Source organism: Myodes glareolus, chromosome 9 (genome assembly GCF_982192425.1).
Source record: "Myodes glareolus chromosome 9, mMyoGla1.1, whole genome shotgun sequence".
NCBI classification, from domain to species: Eukaryota; Metazoa; Chordata; class Mammalia; order Rodentia; family Cricetidae; genus Myodes; species Myodes glareolus.
The window spans coordinates 56709170-56725089 of NC_142034.1; the positions used below are offsets into that span (position 1 = coordinate 56709170).

Consider the following 15920-nt stretch of genomic DNA (forward strand, 5'->3'; position numbering starts at 1 on the left):
TAATATTCTAAATATCCTATTCTCCAGTTACTTGTCCCCCAGTAAGGCTACAAGCTACAATGGCAGACCAGGCCACTCACTGTCATCTCTGTAGCTTACCTGGGTGTATAATTCGCTTCTCTATCATCGCAAAACACCAAAATCAACTTGGCGAGATTTATTTCAGCTCACAGTTTAGAGTCCATCACTGAAGGGCATCAGAGCAGGAACTCTAAACCTGGAGGCAGGCACTGAAGTGCAATCAATCCATGGAAAGACACCGCTCACAGGCTTGCTCTTCACGGCTCACCTAGCTTGCTTGCTTTCTTACAACCCAGGACTAAATGTCCAGATTTGGAACAGCCCATAGTGGGCCAAACCCTGCTGCTTTGATCATTAATCCAGAAATCGTCCTACAGATTTACCTACAGGCCAGTCTGATAGGTGTTTTTTTTTTTTTTTACTTTTCTTTCTTTCTTTCTTTCTTTCTTTCTTTCTTTCTTTCTTTCTTTTTTTTTGTAGTTTTTCGAGACAGGGTTTCTCTGTGGCTTTGGAGCCTGTCCTGGAACCAGCTCTTGTAGAACAGGCTGGCCTCAAACTCACAGAGATCCGCCTGCCTCTGCCTCCCGAGTGCTGGGCTTAAAGGCGTGCACCACCACTGCCTGGCTCGGAGGTGTTTTCTTAACTGAGCCTCCTTCCTCCCAGATGACTCTAGTTTGTGCCAAGTTGCAAAACAAAAACAAACAAACAAACAAAAACCACAACTGACTTGTACAGGACATCACTCAATAAACACTTTCTGAAGACTATATATATGTGTCTCACTATGTTACCCTGGCTAGCATAGATTTCTGGGTCCAAGAGACACTATGTCAGATTTGCAAGGTATGTGCCACTGTGTCTGGTGAGGCAACTCTTCCCTCTTCTCAGTCACTCAGGTCCCTGCCAGGTACAGGCCTTACACATCCACATTCCCACACTCTCAGAGAGTGAAGGAACAACATGCAGCTCAACCCCATAATCCAGGGCAAGCAGAACAGACTGGATGTGTCAGCCAGGCGAGGCTCTCATAAGCCCCCTGTGCAAGTGTTCACTCCAGGCTTCCTGTGTGCCTTGAAGACAACCCCCTCCTGCCTTGTCCCCACTCCCATACCTTCCCCTCCTACCCTTGCTCCCTTCCAGAAGGATCTGTCTTCCAGGAGTCTACCAGTCCATGGTCTTGGAGCCATCAGAGCTGGATTGGCCCTGGGACTTCATTTGAATCTTCAGGCAAGCGTATTAGGGCAAACCTAGCAGCTCCTAACCATGAGCCAAGAGTGGAAGGGGATTAAATACACAATGGGACCCCTTTGGCCTAAGAGGACTCGGGGTGCCATCAAACTCTTGGGTTCCTGACTGTGAGCACCCACTCCATGCTGTCTCCGCTCCTCTTTCCTCTTCTAAGTGAGCTCCTGCTTCTTTTCTGGTTATCTGTTGTTGTTTGGCTGGTTTAGTTGATTGGTTGGTTGACTGATGCATCAGTTGGCTTTTTGAGACGGAGCCTCTCTGTATAACCCAGGCTGGACTCAAACTCACTATGCCACCTACATCCAACATCGCCCTGAAGAGCTTGAGGTGGCTTCCTCAACGCAGGTGAAATGATACAGCTAGTCACACAAAGGTGTGGCTGCCTTTGTCCTCATTCAGTGACTTCTGCCCAGATATTTGCTCTGCGCTCACCACAGAGAGTGAGCCTTAACAATAGAAAGTGGAGTGTTGAGGCGGCCTTGGGTGGTCCAGGCAGCAAGCAGAAAGGAGCATCCATTTGCCAGTAGTGGACCAGAGCTTCTTATTCCAGCAGCCGAGATGGCAAAGGAAGGTTATACCTTAGGCATAACAGTAGGCAAGAGGGTCTGGTCAGGAAACTGGGCACACCTCAGCCAGACACCTTCTTATGAATATAATCATCTGAATATGATAACTAAAATTCTGAACCAAGAGGCCGAGTGGTGGAGGTGAGGAATACCTGCCTGATGCCCACTTTAACCGGTTCTTCCTTAATTCCCATCCTCTCATCTTCTGGCACAGCCAGCAGGATTATGTGGATCATAAAGAGAGCAGGAATACATACACCCTGCCCCTCTCGTGGCCACACCCTCTCTTACCAAACACATCTGGCTCTACTGGCCCAATGAAGATCTGGAGTACGTGCTGGAGTATGTTCTTAGGAAGCTCAGGAAAGGATTCTCCATGGCCCTCCTGGGCTCTCACCATAAACACCGAAGCAGGCAGCATTGCCCACAGCTGAAAACACTCCAAGTAGGCGGGGACTTTGCAAACCTTTTGGAAAGCTTAAAACTGGTCACAGTGTTAAGTGATGTGAGAGAGGCATCTTTCCAGGGCACTGAGGTGACTGTGACAGAGGCCTGCTTTCTACCCTTGCACTGGGATTTCTGAAGATAGGGAGTGAATTGCCTTCTTTAATTCTTCCTCCTGTATGTGTGCACGTGCACGTGCACGTGTGTGTGTGTGTGTGTGTGTGTGTGTGTGTATGTGTGTGTGTGTGTGTTTAAGATACTCCATACAGTTGACAGAGATAAGCAACACAATAGGAAAGAGCTTCATGCCAGGCGGAACAGAGCCAGTCAGAACAATACTAACACATCTACATGTCAAGCCTCCTTGCAAAAAGGAAGTGGAATCCCCATCTCTTTGAAAGATTAGTCATTCTGGGTATGCCACATCAGTGTACCAGGCTCCAGTGCCCTCTGTAAATTCCGCCTTCTCAAAGATACACTCTTGCCAACCTAATGCACCTCAAACAGTCAATTAATTTGCTTCCAAACTCAGGGGAACTAAGTCAGCTTCCATTTCCGACCTCGAGGTATATAGTGGGCACAGTGAAGGTTCAGGCTTCTCTTCCCTCCTGCTGAGTCTCTAAAGACTCTGTAGCTCGTCTGTCTAGCAGCTAAGTACCAACTCCCTCATCCTGTCTCTTCCTGTCTTCCCAGGAAAGGGAAGAGCTGAAATTTGTCTCTTTCCTTCCTTGTGGGGAGTGCTAAAAGCTTAGGAAAAGGAAATGGGAACTTTGGGTTAAAAGACAATGTGGTGGGTTTATTCACATTTAACAGGGAGTTGAAATGAGCAATGTCTATGGTTCCTTTCAATACTGACATTTTGTAGTTGATTTCTTAAGTCTAGCCTAACCTGCTACTGTCCTACTTACACAGGAGATCAAAGAATATTGCTATCTACTCAAGAAAAAGCAAACAAACAAACAAAAAGCAGTCAATATTTGCTTGGGTTCCTCCCTTCACTAATGCCTTTGCAAGGATATGGGCTCAAGCAGCGTCACACACAATTAAACACTGGCTCCTACTGGTCAACTTGCAGCTTCTGCCTCTGCATCTCAAGGCTTCTCTATCTACTTCTGCTGTGCCAACCACACCACTTCCTCTCTGCCTGAGAGTCAGACTGATCTCTCACATCCCATCTGCTGGACACTGACAATCAAGGATCCCATCCCAACCACATCTCACCAGTTACTTCTGGTGTTCTCTCTAGAGTCAGTGGACGTTGTTTTTGGCCATGGGTGTTACCCATGGACTTTTCTCATCCTGTGAGGGAAGGATGGGTCTGAGCTACCCTCCTAACCACACCACTTCAGGCTTAGAATGGAAGTTACTGAGTAATTTTCCTGTTTTCCATTTTGAAATTGCTGCCACTTGTGGAATCTTTAAGATGGAGTCATAAAGCTAGAAAGCGGAGCTGATATGAAGGAAGGCAAGAGCAGGCTGAGGAGACGGCACAGTGGACAGCGCACTTACTGTGCAAGCGTGATGGACAGCATCCGGAATCCCAGAATCCATGCCAAAGCTGAGCAGGCTGGTGGCCACCTGCTAGCCCAGCACTAGAGAGGAAGAGACAGGGGAACCGACCTACACTATTCAAATGGCGGAGCTCTGTGTTCAGTAAGAGACCTTGCCTCAAAAAATAAATAAATAAAATAAAGTGGAGGGCACCTGAGGAAGACACCTAGTGTCAACTTCTAGCCTCCAGAGACACATATGCAATAAACATGGGCATTTGCACACATGCAGTCACACACATAGGAAATACATCCACACATGTAGTCCATTTTATGCATATACTTAAGCAAAAAAAACCCACAAAGCTTGGAAATGACAACTTTTCGTCTTCTGTTCTTTATTTATTGCTGCATAACAAATTGACCTAAAATGCAGTCGTTTAAAATAATTGCTACTTTAGTTTAGTTTCTGAGGACCGGTTACCTGGGCCCAGCTTTCCAAGACCTCACGCTCCGCTCAGAACCCCTCACAGGCACCACAGCAGGACTCTTCTATCAAGTCCGTCCTTCATTGGTTTCTCACAGAACTACAGCTAGGAGGAACTGGTCCCCTGCCACACAAGCATCTCACAGCATGGTACACAGTGCCCCTCGTGATCAGTTTGCAAAGAACAAGGGAGTAGGAAGAGCAAGCTTGATGCCAAGTTCATTCTGTGGCCTATTCTCAAGTGGCAAGTTTCTTCTGAAGTTAGACACAAGTCACCAAGTCCTGCCCACATTCAAAGGGATGAAATTATAGACAGGAATGAACACCAGGGGACAGGTTCCACTGGAGGACTTCCGTGAGGTCACCTAACAAAACTCCACGAGCACCAAGTCTCCAACCACAAGCCTGCTGGCTTTTCACTTACGTGAGTCAATTAAACAATCAAACCCTCTGCCCCATACTTTTTATTTTTGCTGCTGAATCAGGTGCCAGCAGATATACCATATCTCCTGTGTACAGCCACACTGATTCTGCTAGACTCCTCTTCCCATTCACTCAAAAGATGCTTTACCCTTGACCTTTGTGCTGTCATGAGTTTTGACAACTGGGTGAGCTTATTATCTAAGTGGGTCTCTCAGTTTTTCAATTTTCTTGCTTTTGACCCACCTGGGTGACTAAAGGTGCCTCAGATAGCTGATGGCCTTCTTTGAAACTTTCTAGAGGGCCCAGCACTGACAGAACCATCTGAGTAACCTCTTCTCTCATGGAGCTTGTACATGTGGTAGACCAGATGTCCCAAGCAACTCTGACCTTGGGTACAATGAAATCATCTCAAGGTCCACGAAGGGCACACTACTCTTTCCAAGTGGCATGACATGTCTTTGGTCAAACTATGTAAGATTAAGCAATTAGAATGGCCTTCTCGTGCTCATTTTGAGTGATTCACCTTGCTTATGTAGACCAGAACCCACACAACACAGGGCAACCCTGCCTCCACCTCATCTTTGCTACCTCCTCCCAAGGTCATTCTTGTGACCTGGTATTTTACACAGGTGCCTCTCATGCTTGTGTTAATAGCAGAATGACCAGGGGAGATTTTTAAAAGTAGGGCACCACCCACACTAAATTAATTCAAATCTCAATTACCGTTGAAATATTCAGACGCTGGGTTTTGTTTTTACTGTTGTTCTGTTGCTCCCCAGCTAAGTCTAACTGGGAGGAGAAAGGCTGTGACTCGATAGCCGCATTCTCAAACTAACAGCATTCCTACTCAGTCTACCTGTCAGCGAAATGGGCAAGCTCTGAGACTAATCTTGGAATCCTGTTTAGAAATGGCACGTCTTCCTAAGCATCCCCTTGATGAATTACTGTGGAATTTTGCTGCTCACAATGTGGTCCAGGGGCCAGCAGGTTCAACCCCTCCTCAGGGAACCTGCCTTTTAACCCAACCCCCAGTAATGCGTTTGTTTATTGGGGTTGGAGAATAATTCAATCAGTCCAGTCCCTATTACAGTCACTCCATGGGTGGTTTTCTATTTTTTAAAAACAATTATTTATTTCTCCTGTGGTGGCCTTGCCTCACACTTAAGGCAGAAAGACAGGCACCATCATCAAAATGACTGTTCCCCAACCACCCACGCAAATTCCATCCTACCCACATCACGCACACACACATCCCAGAGAACCAAGTGCCTTCTACCTGCCCTCCCATCGGCCTGTAACGCCCATCCTTCAAAATAATCCATCTATCCTACGCCTTCAGGCTTCCAGATCACGCGTTCTTCTTTTGCTTTCCAGCAGCAAACATTTTCACTGAAAACATTATGAATCCGTCACAACTTCCACTTCCTTATCTCTAAGGCTCTCTTACCCAGTCCCCCAAACTCTTCTTTATGGCCACCAATGACCATAACGTCCTTGCCAAATCAAAGGGTACTTGTTTTCCCTGGGCTAGCCAGCAGCATTTGGTGTTCCTCCAGTCTGGACACCATGACTTCTGGCTTCCACAGTGCCTTTTCCCCAGGCTCGGCCGTAGTGGCCATAGTACCCTGTGCTCTCTCCTGCTTTTCTATATAGTCACTCTCTTTGGTGACATTACTCCAATTCATAGCTTGACACATTTTCTATTCCCTGACGACCCTAAGCTCCAGTCTCAAGCTCTAGCTTTTTCCATGATCACTTGGGTTTTTGTCATCCCTACATTGATGCTCAGGAGGAACCCAGTGAATCTCTTCACTTCCAACAAAACAACACAAAAACCCTGCTACCCGTGGCACATTTGGCTTGCCTAGCATGTACCAGACCTGGTGGAGCACACCTGTAATTCCAAACTTGGGATGTAGAGAAAAGAGTATCAGAAGTTCAAGGTCATCCTTGGACAGTGACATTCTTCTGTAAATCAAGCACTGGCATAACTGAGACAGGCAAATTCCTGAATTTTGTGGGCCAGTCGGTCCAGCTGAATTAATTGGTGAGGGGTTGGCAAGTGATTGAGAGAGACACGAGTGTTGACCTTTAGCCTACACATGCCCATGCATGTAGCTGTGTGCGCATGTGCGTGCATATGTACACACACACACGGGGGGAGAGAGAGAGAGAGAGAGAGAGAGAGAGAGAGAAAGATTAAGCTCAGGAGTTCAAGGTTAGCCTGGCAACAGAGACACATTACCATATTATAGAGAGATAGATAGATAGATAGATAGATAGACAGACAGACAGACACATACACAGCAACAAAAATCCATTGATGAGATTATGTATAGATAGACACACACACACACACACACACACACACACACACACAAACAACAACAACAAACCCATTGATGAGATTAGGTCAACCGAACTAAACCAGCTAACTAAAACCACCTGAAGGACTTTTTTTTTTAAAAAAAATAAATTCTCACTATGGGGCTCGAGAGATGGCTCAGCAGTTAAGAGCACTTGCTGCTCTTGTAGAAGACCCTGCTCTAGTTTCCAGTACCCACTGACACCATAGCTTACAACCATCCTAAACTCCCCATTTCTAGGGAGTCCAGTGCCCTCTTCTGGCCTCCTTGGGCCCCGCGTGTGCATGTGATACACAGACATACATGCAGACAAAACAACCAGATGCAAAACAGAGCTTTAAAATGTCTTACTATCTAACATAATTCACAAAGCACCGAGGGCTGACCTCATCTCTTGCCACTCTAACGGTCCCACCGCCAGCTTCCCTGACTTTCCCGCCCTGTGCTGCCCAATGCAGTAGAGGCTGCTCACACGCAGCTATCTGCAGTTACAATCATGTCAGGCTCAAATAAATTAGAAAAACCAGCTCCTCTATCTTACTGCCCTCTGTGCCGGTCAGTGCCCCACCATCGCGTGTGGCCAGGAGCTGCCGTGAGGCCCCAAGCAGATGGAGATCACTCTTGTCCCTGCAGGAAGTTCTAGCACACCCCACACCTCTCTGTCCCTCAGACAAAGCAAGTTGGATCCTGTCTCATGTTTTTGCATTGCTCTCTCTTTACCTGGAGCGCCGCTGCCATCTCTTCTCATGGGCTGGGTCCTTCTTGTCATCTAGACATCAGCTTAAATACCACCTTCTCAGAGGGGCCTTCCCCAGGTATTCAAGCTAAAGAAACCACCCAGTCACTCCCAATCCGGAGTCTGTGGAACTCTCCAGATCACTCGTCACCTGCTAAGGCTCTCCTTGTTTATTTGTGCTAGGCTGCTAGCTGCCTAATCTTACCACACCACCGCACCACTCCACCCCAAGGAATACTTTTGAGATGAGGGTGCTGGCTGATCTCACTCACCCAGCAGCTCCTCATCTTGCACCTGCAGAGCAGACTTTGCACTGCAGTCAGTAAGCATCCATGGGGTGTGAGACCTTTGTGGACTCACACCCAGATCAATCCCCTCTGGAATCTCTCACCTCCATTCCCCTTTTCTCATTGTCCTTGCTATCTCCATGTCTGGTGGCAACCAGTAAGTCAGAGGGACTACATTTTCCACTTTACTTAAGCTCAAATGAATTCATCCATATTCCACCTTCTGATCTCAGTCCACACTGCAAACACCAGCAGATCGCTCCTGCTAATGTTCCTCTTACCAAATCAATTTTCTGTCCCTAGTTCTTCTGGTCCCAGGCAGCTTCCAAGTCCCCAGAAGTGACATGCTTACCTTGGTGCTGCCAGGAGGCCTCCTCCTCTGCTTAGAACACTTGCCTGGCTTCTGGGGGAAGCCACACCTTCTCTGGCCTGGCAGGTGTGGTTCAGGTGAGAGCTCCACTGCAGGCACTGGCCCCTCCCCAGTCCTCCCCAGCACTTCCTGTCTGCAGCCTGGGCTTCACACTTCTTCAGCTCCCACTGCAGGCAACACAGGTAACCTTGGAGCACACACCAGTCCTCAGACTTGTGCACTTCTCTGAGGATCACAGGCTGCTGGGACGTCAGGGAAGGACTCACAGGTCCAGAAACACAGGAAGTGACACTCTGAGTCCTGCCGGGCATGCTATCTAGGTGATTTTGGACACACAGCAAATTTGAGATCTGCTGTTCTAAAACACCAGTTGGTCCACACGAATGACCAAGGGATGCCCAAGTCCACTGACCCTGCCACTCACTGCTTAGAACAACTCTCTAGTGCCAAATTGTTCCTAGTCAACAGCGGAAACGCCTCTCCGGGCCAGCGGGAAAGAAGACCCCAGACATAGTCACTTCCTTTTTCTCTTTTCTTTATTGAGACAGGGTATCATATAGCTCAGGCTTTCCCCTCAGACTCACGCACAAGGAAATCCTTGAACTCATGATCTCTCCACCTCCACCTCCCAAGTGCTGGGATTACAGATCTTTCTGCACCTCATCCTAACCAGAACCTTCTAATGCAACCTTATATGGTAGAAAGGACTTTCAAAAGGTCTATAAAGTTAGGTATTCTGAGTTACAGTGGATAGTTCCACGCAGGTTCCAGAAAGAGTCTTCCTAAGGGGGGATGGGAGGCAGTACAATGCAGAGTGCTTGCCTGGCACCTAGGAAGTTGTGGGTTCAAATCCCAGCACCAACGTGAAAAGAAGGAAGAAAAAGTTCTGAGGGGGAAGAAGCTGCGTGACACAGGAAATGGGAGCAAAGACACATACGGAGGAGGAGTCATGAACCAAGGAAGGCACCTCCAGAAGCCGGGAAGGAAAGGAATGGGGTGTTCTCAGAGACTCAGAATGAGCCAGCCCAGGCCACGCCTGGATTTTTAGCCTCTCTAGACGCATTTCAGACTCCAGAGCTTCAGAACTGTGAGTGAAGAAATGAGTTGCTTAAGCCACTAAGTTTAATGGCCTCCCCGCCAATCCAGGAATTTACATAGCTCCTTATTTTAAAATAATGCTTTTATCTTATTTATTTGTTTGCTTATGGGGGGGTGCATGTACCAAAGCATACATGTAGAGGCAGAAATTCAAGGTCGTCAACTATATGGGAGTTTGAGGCCAACCTGGACTACATGAGATCTCTATTTTTTTTTTTAATTTTTTTCTTTTCCTTTTTTTGGGGACAAGGTCTCACTAAGTAACCCTAGCTGGGCTAGAACTTCCTACATAGGTCAGGCTGGCCTTGAGTCCATGAAGATACACTGACCTCTACTCCTAAGTGCTGGGATTCAAAGCATTGCCACTAACACCAGGCCCCATCAAAGAGCTTTTTGTGTCCTAATCTTATCTCTGAAAGTGTCTACCTTGGAGCTGCGCTATCTGATACGGCCTGCTGGGCACAGGCAACAACTTAAATCTGAGTTTATTCAAATTAAATACAACAAAAGACCCCAGTTCCTCAGTTCCTTCCACCACAGCCCAGTGCTCTCAAGCGCATGGCCGTATGGCACAAACAGGAGACTTCCGGCACCTCCGGAAGCTCTGTTGGGCTGTTCCAACTAAAGATGTCTCTCCCAGCATTCCAGACTCCACTCCCGTGACTAGAAAAACTTCAGAGGACAGAAATGATGCCACACCACACCCGAATCCACCCTGGAATTCATCCTTGGGAGTGTATCCCAAGGAATGGTGTCAAGAGGTATTTACCAGAGTCTGGATTTTACTGAAAAGAGGAGACCTTTGGCCTGTGATGAGCTGAAGACACAGGGTGGACACTGTAAGCAGGGGCACTGGGGTGGGGGTGTAAGCAGGGACATTGGGGTGGGGGTGCGAGCAGGGACACTGGGGCGGGAGTGTAAGCAGGGACATTGGGGTGGGGGTACAAGCAGCGACATTGGGGTGGGGGTGTGAGCAGCGACATTGGGGCGGGGGTGTAAGCAGGGGCACTGGGGTGGGGGTGTAAGCAAGGGCACTGGGGTGGGGATGTAAGCAAGGACACTGGGGTGGGGGTGTAAGCAGGGACACTGGGGTGGGGTGTAAGCAGGGGCACTGGGGTGGGGGTGTAAGCAAGGGCACTGGGGTGGGGATGTAAGCAAGGACACTGGGGTGGGGGTGTAAGCAGGGACACTGGGGTGGGGTGTAAGCAAGGGCACTGGGGTGGGGGTGTAAGCAGGGGCACTGGGGTGGGGTGTAAGCAGGGACACTGGGGTGGGGGTGTAAGCAGGGACACTGGGGTGGGGGTGTAAGCAGGGGCACTGGGGTGGGGTGTAAGCAGGGACACTGGGGTGGGGGTGTAAGCAGGGACACTAGGGCGGGGGTGTAAACAGGGGCACTGGGGCGGGGTGTAAGCAGGGGCATGGGGGTGAGGGTGTAGGCAGGGACACTGGGGTGGGGATGTGCAGATAGAGATTGGACAGAGGAGGAACTAGGAAAGATAAGGGGAACTGCACATAGGAAATGATGTTTAATGACATCTATTGGAGTTATCACAAATAAATGGAAATGTTGGAAAGGGTCTCTCTTGGGGCCAGGCAGCATGTGGGACTATCTATCCACTGACCCACAGAGGGACTCATCAAGTCTGCAGAATACTTAAGGCCAGAGGGTCCTCTGAGAGTCCCTGGGAGCCAAGCAGGACCCAGTCAAGACCCTTAGAAGAAAACAATAGTGTGGAGAAATATTACAGAGGAACTGAACAGAAGCAAAGCCAAACCTTGGTGAATAGATTTTGACACCTGAAAATTGACAGCGTTGGCAAGGCTGCGGGGACAGGGGTCCTTCTACATGTTGCTGGCGGCAGCACTCACGAATTGTCTTGTTGGAGACAATGGGCCCTTCTTGCCAGATCTGCAAAAATAATCTTGGCCTCAGAATTCACCCCACTCTTCCCAGAGACACTCAGCCAGGTGTGGATTGATAGATGGACGGATAAAGCTCTCCACAACTGTTACTGGGGGAGGAATTAAAGGCAACTTCCTTGTCTGTCTATGAAGTGGGTGGGGAAGGCATTGAACAGAAGTTTGGTGACTAAACTCCAAGACACGTTGTACAATCTCAAAACTGCAGTAGCTACGGGGGACGACGGCAAATGCCTACTACTTCAGCCCTTGGGTGGTGGAGGCTAGAGGACTAGCCTCAGCTACAAAGTCAGCTGGATGAACTTAGCTTGCCTAATACGCTCAAGGCCCTGACTTTGGTTCCCAGCAGTGCAAATAAAATAAAATAATCACCATAGTTGCAGCAGAGAGGCAGCACCCATGTTAAGGAGACAGACACCTAAACTGAAGTAAAGAAAAAAAGCATAGACATTTACAAATGCCCACACTAGTACGGAAATCTCCACAAGAGATCAGTAACTTCATCCAGCAAGATTACTCAGCAAGTAAAGGCCCTGGCCTCCAAGCCCGATGATCTGAGTTCAATATCCAGGACCTACATGGTGGAGGGAGAAAACCAGCCCCTGCAAGTTGTCCTCTGGCTTCTACTTGAGTTCCATAACAAGTGAGCAAAACTTCCTGCCTCGCCACCATGTACAAACAAAATGACTAAATAAAAACATAATTTGAAATTACAAAAATTCAAACTGGGTGTGGGAATGCATTTCTTTAATATTACCCAGCACTCAGGAAGCAGAGACAAATAGACCACTGTGAGTTTGGGACCAGCCTGGTCTTCATAGCAGGTTTCAGGACAGCCAGGGTTACAGAAGGAGATCCTGCCTCAAAAGTAAGTAAATAAACAAATAAATATGATAGAAAGAAAGAAGGAAGGAAGGAAGGAAAAGGAAGGAAGGAGGGAAGGAAGGATGAATGAATGAATTTAGGCCAGGAAAGGGATGGGGAGGCTGGAGAGACAATTCAGCTGTCTTGCAGAGGATCAGGGTTCTGTTTCCACACCTACATGGTAGTTCATAACCATTTTAACTACAGTTCCAAAGGACCTAGTGCCCTCTGCTGGTTTCCATAGGTATTGCACACATTTGATATGACACCCTTACATATATGCAGATAAACACAGATAAAATAAAAATAGTTCTTTTTTTTTAATTTGGAGGGGAAAGGACTAGAGAGATGGCTCAGCAATAAAAGGACTTGTTGTTCTTCCAGAGGACCTGGGTTCAGTTCCCAGCATCCATGTAGGGTAGCTCCAAACCTTCTGTACCTCTAGTTCCAGGGGATTCACTGCCCTCTTCTGGCCTTTATAGGGCATGCATGTGTGCCCCCCCCCATACTTTTTAAGTAAGTATTTTTTAGTTGAAAAATTTAAAGTTAGAAATAAAGAGATCAATGACCTTTTGGCCTCTGGGAAGGGAAGTGACAGACAGGGACAAGGGTTGGAAGGAAAACAACTTTTCATTCTACAGTCTTTGATTAGTTTTCAAATATTAGATGTCAGCAAATACTACTGTTCAATAAGCGCAAAATTAAGCCAGATGCAGTAGCTGCAGTAGCGTGGTCCCAGCACTCTGGAGTCTGGGGCACGAAGGGTGTTGTGAACTCAAGGCCAGTCTAGGCTATATAGAAAATTTCAGGTAAACCTAGGTGACAGAGTGAGAACATGTCTCAAAACACACAAACAACTGGGGCTGGGGAGATGGCTCAGCCATTAAGAGCATTGAATCCGAGGACCTGGATTCAATTCCCAGCACCCACATGTCAGCTCACAACTGTCTGTAACTCCAGTTCCAGGGGACCCAACACCCATGGCAAAACACAAATGCACATAAAATAAAAATTAAATATATGTACACACACAAACAACAACAAAATGTGCAAAATTAACAAAGGTACAGGACCTATATCTACATTCTTTAGAGTGGTATGTGGTGCTATCACCCAATAGAAACTGTATCCAGAGAGCCTTCGCCTTGATCTTTTCCTGGGCTGGCAGCAATGTGTAGTTTGATCCTCTTTCCTGCTGGAGAACAGCAGTGGGTGGTAGCTCCCTGCCAGCCCTGCAATTTCAAGAGAAAACAAGGGAGTCTCTATAATACAAGGGGTTGCTGCTGATGGAAGGCAAGGCAAGGCGTAGCTCAGGTGAGATGTCTCCCAATGTATTTTCCCCTTCACGATCTTTCCAGGGCAGGGTGAGTTTATCAGGACTGACACACCTCCAGGAGAGAAACATCAGTAGGCTCCTGTAGGTGTGTATTTACAGACCCACTTCTCCATGACGACCGTTGTTGTCCTACTGGGAGGGCTGTCAGGACCTGCACACCACTCTGCATCCTCAGGATGCTCGGCAGGCGGAAGACTTCTGTCTCTGCTTAGGATGCCATTTCCTTATTACCTGCAGCCCCCGGACGGACAGGAGTTCCCTGATACCTGGTTTCCAGTCAATCTGGACTACGGTTCAGTTTTGGAAATGACCAAGGAATGTCTTTTCTCCAAGTTGAATCCAGCTCTGTGGCCCTATTGACAGCCAGCCCTGAATGATCCCCGGCCATCCTCTCACTCCAGGGAAGAAAATCAAAGTGAGTCCCATGGCTGCCGTGTGATAGTCGCCATGGACACCAGACACTAGACAGCATCAGATGGGGAGGCATCCAATTAGTCACCCCCGCAACAACACCATAGCAACAAAGGTAATATTATGGGTTCTTGAAAGAGAAAAAAAGTCACACACACACACACACACACACACACACACACACACACACACACACAGTCGTGTGACACTTCTAAAGCCACAGAGATAGCATTTTCCACACCCTCCAACTGCCTGTCACTTCCTGACACAGGGCTTCTTCAGTAGGCACTCTCAGGCTTGACGCAATTACCTCTCTACACCCTTGCGAGATGTGTGCCCTTCAAGGGAAAGACACTGACAGGAGAGTGGAGTCCCTGGCACGCAGCATGTGAGGGCCCCATCTTCCCTGGGCTTCTGCCTTGGAAGTGAGGCCAGACTTGCTGAGCCAGCTGCAGGCCAGACAGGCTTGGGGAGTGAAGCACCACGCTGTTTTCTGCCTGTCTGGTTGCCTTCGTTTTCTGTGTCAGACCCACACTGGGCACTAGGTTTCTCGCGGTTGTAGAAACCAGCCCCACACTAATCTTCAGACTTCAATGTGGAAAGCATTAACTCAAACGAAAAAGCATAAATCAGGGCCTCGAGTTGACGGTTCTGAGGAGAACAGAGTTTCTCTGAGAGCAGGAGCTTGGGCTGTTGTGCAAAAGCAGAGCCCTGTGAGTCAGCAGCCGGCAGAGGAGAGAGAGGGAGGGAAGGAGGGAGGGCGGGGGAGGAGTCTTGTGGGAGTGGCTGGTGTACTAGAGGGCAAAAGTGGTGTAAACCCACAGCTGGAGGTTCACTCTTAAGCAAGAGGCTTCACGGACAGGCTGAAGGAGGGTGTGGGGGAGGCAGTGGTGGTGGTGGCTGCGGTGGGGAGGGTTCTGGGGGGGAAATGGGGGGGTGTTACCTCCCTCAACTCAGTAGGTAATTCCTAACCTGTTCTCTCCAGAGAAGACAGCCAGTCACTTCACAGCGTGTCCCTGGAAGCCTGTCTTTCTTGGCTCCTCCTTGACCATGTGCCAAGGACTCTATCCGAGTCCCCAAGACTGAGGTGCCCACTGTGAACACTCAACTCTTACCCCACCTTTTTGTTCATCCGCAGGTTCCTGTCTTATCTTTTTTTTTTTTTCCTTCTTATTCCATATACCACATCCTCCACACAGACTATCAGCAGGACAGACCACGGACGTCGCCTGTCCCTCATACCTGGGGAGAACCCCACCCACATTTCCCCTATCATCACATTCCACTGGTAACACAGACTCCACACGCTCACCTTCCACACGGGCTCTGAGTACCTGCTGCAGTCATGGAACCATGCTTTTCCTGGCTGTGGCTCTGGGGAAAGGGGCCCCAAGTGGATAATTCGGCTGGGAGTGGAAGTGAAGTGGCGGGAATTCTCAAGTCTGGGAGCTCTGGAAATCATAGGTGACCAGCAAACTGTGATGGGTCCCTCTCTCCTTTAGGTCTTTGTTGCTCTGATGACATGAGGCTGGGCTCAGAGATCAGCTGGGTCCCTTACATCCTGGCAGTGACCACAAATGAGACACACACGGAGCAAAAGAATCCTTCGCCTAATCCCTGGGGATCCATTCCAAGGCTTACAGTGAACAGCTAAACACACACGTAGCACCGAACCCCTTCTATACCATTATCACTCAGCATCTGTGGAGGATAAAGGCCCGGCTTCCCCATGGCCACTGTTACCTGTGGATGCTCAAATGCCTTACACACACACCAAAAGAGAGGGGGATATTTAATTAATTAATTTTGCTATTTTGTGTGCATGGGTATTTTGCCATATGTATATCAGTGTACTG

At 48.3% G+C, this 15920-nt stretch overlaps 1 protein-coding gene across 4 annotated transcripts in view; it reads right to left on the reverse strand.

Moving 5' to 3' along the window:
• Gas7 (growth arrest specific 7) overlaps positions 1-15920 on the reverse strand; it is a 237404-nt gene that overhangs the window by 149396 nt on the left and 72088 nt on the right. Inside the window, exon 1 of one of the 4 annotated variants that reach the window (XM_087910499.1) lies at positions 7763-7876. The exons of 2 other annotated variants lie outside the window; for them this stretch is intronic. In XM_087910499.1, coding sequence (XP_087766625.1) covers positions 7763-7780 — 18 coding nt within the window. In that variant the 5' untranslated portion in view covers positions 7781-7876. Of the gene's footprint in view, positions 1-7762; positions 7877-15920 lie in introns of those variants that run through there. One more of the 4 variants, XM_087910506.1, reaches the window with a different exon arrangement.